The sequence below is a fragment of the Ammospiza caudacuta genome, chromosome 6 (genome assembly GCF_027887145.1).
Source record: "Ammospiza caudacuta isolate bAmmCau1 chromosome 6, bAmmCau1.pri, whole genome shotgun sequence".
Lineage (NCBI taxonomy): Eukaryota > Metazoa > Chordata > Aves > Passeriformes > Passerellidae > Ammospiza > Ammospiza caudacuta.
The window spans coordinates 42,834,583-42,839,176 of NC_080598.1; the positions used below are offsets into that span (position 1 = coordinate 42,834,583).

The 4,594-nt window shown below is 50.4% G+C and overlaps 1 protein-coding gene across 1 annotated transcript; it reads right to left on the reverse strand.

The window, feature by feature from the left end:
• Positions 1–2,588: 2,588 nt before the first annotated feature.
• ISCA2 (iron-sulfur cluster assembly 2) lies at positions 2,589–4,366 on the reverse strand. Its single transcript, XM_058807418.1, has 4 exons — positions 4,281–4,366; positions 3,951–4,119; positions 3,698–3,813; positions 2,589–3,505 (listed from the first exon to the last, which is right to left on the reverse strand). The coding sequence occupies exons 1-4, from the start codon at positions 4,364–4,366 to the stop codon at positions 3,331–3,333; spliced, it is 546 nt and encodes a 181-aa protein (XP_058663401.1). The 3' UTR covers positions 2,589–3,330.
• Between the last annotated feature and the right edge of the window lie 228 nt (positions 4,367–4,594).

The following is a 4,594-nucleotide window of genomic DNA, read 5'->3' on the forward strand; positions in this document are numbered from 1 at the left end:
TTCCCTACCATTGCCTGGCTTGAGGCCTTGAAGTGGGACCTTCTGTAAAGACAGACAGACAGACAGACAGATAGATACTGAATCTGAAGACCAGAGCCAGTCACAGGCTGAGGATATGCTGGTCATCTACTAACAAGTCTCTACAGAGATCCCAGAAGCTCCCACCAAAGGGAAAATTTCTATTCCATCTTTTTCTACCTTCTTGTCAGTGACACTGAAGATTGTGCCCTTTTCCCTTGAAGTTTCATCTTAAGGTTTCCATAAATATCTTTGTTGATCATTCACTCCTTGTCAGGTGGGTGAACTGAGAGAATCCTCCTGCTTTATGTGGGAGCAGAGAAAGGTTTTCCACTGCAGTTTCTCATTTGGCATGAAGGCAGCACCTCCAGCTCCTTCAGCTTTTTCTCAGTGGTTCAGTACAAGGGCTCCCAACTATTCCCACAGTGCAGACCTCCTGCAGACAGGCCTTGCCAGCCCCTCATGGTCCAAGCAGCATCAAATTCCCTGTCTAATCATCTGTGTCCTTCTCTTCGCACCACAAGTCTTGCCCCACAGGCTACAGTGTGGTGCCATCTCTGTCACCTATTCAGTGCACAAAACTTGCCAGGTTAGACTTTTCCAGTAGGAACCAAGACCTAGCCTTTCTGCCTATACAGCCAAAATGCACCAAGATCACCTTTGTAACCCTGTGTCAACAACAGCCCCTTTGCTGACTTCCCAACATTGACAGAAGTTCTGATGTACTGACACACTTCTAAAGAGGCAGGACAACTCTGGAGGTGACAGACAGCCCTTTGCACCCATTCCCTAATGGGAACTGGAAAACCAGTAGCTTTTGCCAATAGGTTACACCTTCTCCCAAGAAGCAGGTCTAGGAAGCCAAGGGCAACATGGTGTATGGGCTGGAATCTCTCTGGCTCCTAGCAGTTTCTCTGATCTAAAGACCACACTGCAGCAATACCAGCCTGCCTCCAAAACAGACACCTGCAAAGAAACTTTTGCTCTTGCTCAGGTCCTGCGTGGAGCAGATCCAGCCTCACGCCAGAACGCCTGTGTCTGTCCAGTGCAGAGAGTCCCAAGGAGAAAGGGGTCCACCTAGTGCAGTCAGAGCAGTACTGCCAGAACCGCGGGCACAGCACTCACTCAGGCCAGCTGCACAGCAACGCTGCGGGTGACACGGGTGGGCAGCGAAGCCTGGGGCTCTGCTCTGCCCCTGGAGCGAGAGGCACACCCTCTGCAAGGGGCAGCAGCCACGTGGACAACACCTGCTCCGCCTACTGCATCAGCACAGAGCAAGTGTGGGCACCTGGCTAGGCTGAACAGACACGGCACATTTACATTCAGCAAGAACAGCAATCAAGATGAAGCCTGTGTGTTTATAGGGGCTGAAGGCTGGCTTTAGGCCAGGGAAGAAAAGCCTTGGTAGCTGCTGGCTTGCTACCTCTCCAGCACTACTGCTGCACTTTTATTTCCCATAAAAGATCTCAAGAGACTTGACCTAGGTCAGTCTGTGTGAAATGGATCAAGAATGGATCTTCCTGGTTCAGAAAGCAACTCCTCTGGCCTATTTGTAGCTATCCCAGCTGAAAGAAATTGAGTTTATCTAATGTATTCTACCTACACAAGCTTTAAGGTCTTACACTTTTCAAAGGCAGTTCTGGCTGACACCACCTTCAAGATCTGGGAGCATAAAGATAGGGTTAAAATACCTTGCAGGGGTTTAGACAAATCTTTTAACCACATTCTTCTAGTCCCTTTTACCAACATAACTAGGCAGGTGTTGTTGGCTACAGGAAATGGAAAGGGCTAAACTGAAAGAGCCACTGCTCCACATCCTATCCATGTGCATCCCCAAGTGACAAAGTCGGAGCAGATCGTATATGAGCTCCTGTAACATCTGCGGATGAAACTGAAACTAGCTGGCTATCAGCTCTGAGCACTAGAAACAAACAGGCAAAACAGAGCTGAACATAGGCACTACTAAACAGTTTAAAAAGGCTTTTAGGAATCTTAACAAAAAATGCCTGTGGCATGGTCTAGAAAAGCTCGTTTGTCACAGGCAGTTCCCTCGAGACCAAAGTCATGCAGTGCTCCCACACTCACGTGAAAGACTCAAGTCTTAAACAATTCAGTTATGATCAGATAAAACACAAAAGAGGGAACAAAAATAGCTTCCCCATCTCTCCTTTCATCCAGAAGCAGGTGAATCACTGACTTAAAAGACATCTAGTGGCAGATAAAAAACTATAGAAAATGACTAATCTAAAGGATGTTATTCTGGAAACTTCCAGACTTCCCATTCCATGGAGTCTTAGAAAGGAGTGGAGTTCCAGTCTTTCATTAAACCATGAATGTTAGACAGAGACTAAATGATAAACCAAGTTATGGAAAAGCTTCCCAGACAACTGTAAGTCAAAAGGACTTGTGAAGCCTTAGGCAGTACTCCTGCTCTCCTCTATCACCTTAACCTCCCTTCCTGTTGGCAAGAGAAGGCAGCAACCACACTGTGAAACCTGAAAGCCTGTACGACCTAAAATTCCAAGTCAGGCTTAAACAGCACTGAAGCATTAAACAGCACACAGAGAGCTGTGTACTTTACATATATATAAATATATATATATATATAAAGATTTTTCTTCTTTTCATAGATAAAAGACACAAGATATTAATTCTTCCAACCTCAATGTTTTTGGTTTCACTTACTCTGAACAAGTAAAAACCATCATCCCAGGAACTTACAGCAAAGCCACCACAGGTTCCTGGGACCAAGAGAATCCTGTTCAGCAAGAAAAAAGAAAAGCATCTGGAAAAGCCCACTGTAAGCTGGGCAGTGGAGAGTCAGCAGTAAATGTGAGGAAGACTCCAAGTCCCATTTGCTTGGAAGGTAAGGAATAAGCAACACTAGCCTGAAAGAACCCAGATTCCACTCGCATGTAAATGCATAAGCAATACCAATCAACCTCACAGACTTTTTTTAGTAAGACCTTTCAATAAACACACATACACACATACATATACAGCCTTCTCTTGCAGAGACAGTTAAGTAGTTCCACAATCAGGACAGGGCTGGCCAGTCAGCACCACCTGGCCAGTGGATCACAAGGTGCTGAAGATGCTTCTGTGTGCGTGCTCATGGTTACTGCATTGCTTCTGAAGGGAAGGCAAATAAGTCTTGGAGACAAGCTCAGTGCAAACACACACACAGCTGCAGTATTCTGTAACAGCTGTGTCGCAGGGTAAGGGAGATGAGAGGGAGCAGCAGAGAAAAGGACAAACATAAACCCTCTGCCAAAAGTGTCTGCAAACAGTGTCCATCCATGGTAAGTCCAGTCAGATTTTGATAGAGAAGGAAGTTCCACATGAGCAACCCTTCTCTGCCTGGGGGTTGCTCACCACCTGGAAGGAGCTTCGGATCAGCTCTTGGCTGAAATCCACCATGGATCCTTTCACAAAGGCCAGGCTGTCCACATCCACAACCACACGGGCACCACCTTGTTCAAACACCCTGCAAAAAAAAGCAGCATATTTAACCACTAACTGTGCCAAAGACCTTACAGAAAAGCACAACCTCAGCATGCTCCTTATCTCACAGGCTTCTTCCCTTCAATTCAAGACACTATCATCTCACACATACCCTTCCTGTCACTTTTGCCAAGAACAGTAACACCTGACCACCAAAATGTCCCTTTGTCCTTGCCTGTCATCGGGATTGATAACTGTGTCCAAGGAAAACTTGTACTGGAAGCCAGAGCAGCCACCTCCTTCAACCTGCAGCCTGAGAAACTCTGATCCTTCTGCAATCTCCAGCAGCCTCTGCAAATAAATAAAAGGAAGAGGACTAAAAGCCCTGCTGAACAAACTAGTGAACACACAAACGCCTCCTCTGCGTGACGGCAGGGCAGGCAGGGTGGAAACCCTCCCAGAGACACCAGGCCGCTCCGAGTCCCCACCTTCACGCAGCTCTCGCTGAGGAAGATCTGTCCTTCGCTGGGGCCGCTCTCCGTCGGGCCCGGCTCGGAGAAGGACGACGCCCAGCGCAGCAGGGAGCCAGCGGGGCGGGCAGGGCCGCCCGGGGGCCTCGGCAGCGCTCGGCCTGGGCACGGCGGAGCGGAGCAGCGGCTGCCTCGGGAAGAAGGGAGAGGGGGCGCCTCAGAGGGGTCCGCGCCGCCGGAGCGGGCGGCGGGCCCGACCCCTGCAGCCACCAACCCCTGCGGCGCAGCGGGGACGTTCTGTGCCCCCGAGGGAGGGTGCGAGGGGTCGAGTGTCCAAGGGAACGGTACCTCGTCCGGCCGCCCAGCGCCAACATCCACCACCGCCGCAGCGCCGCCGGCGCCCCCATGCCGGCCCAGCCCCGCCCCGCCGCCATGGCGGAAATGCGGCCGTGGCGGGCGGGAGCGGCCGCGCCCACGGCGGGGCGGCACCGGGGCGGTCGTGGCGGTGCCCGTGCCCGTGCTCCTTCGCGGGCAGTCCTCGGCGTCAGCTTCGGTGAACGCGTTACAGGTGCTCAAAGGCACGAAGCTGCTATTCGCCTTTGGGGGTGTTTGCAGCCATGAAGCAGTGAAGAGTAATGAAATAAGCACCGAGAGCAGTCTGT

What these genes read in the sequence shown, in the direction of transcription:
- ISCA2 (XM_058807418.1), bottom strand. Translation starts at nt 4,366, where the DNA reads ATGGCGGCGGGGCGGGGCTGGGCCGGCATGGGGGCGCCGGCGGCGCTG. An exon ending in GCGCTGGGCGGCCGGACGAG is followed by an intron (nt 4,120 to 4,280) that starts GTACCGTTCCCT and finishes TTCCCGAGGCAG; the next exon opens with CCGCTGCTCCGCTCCGCCGT. An exon ending in GTTATCAATCCCGATGACAG is followed by an intron (nt 3,506 to 3,697) that starts GCAAGGACAAAG and finishes TTTTTTTTGCAG; the next exon opens with GGTGTTTGAACAAGGTGGTG.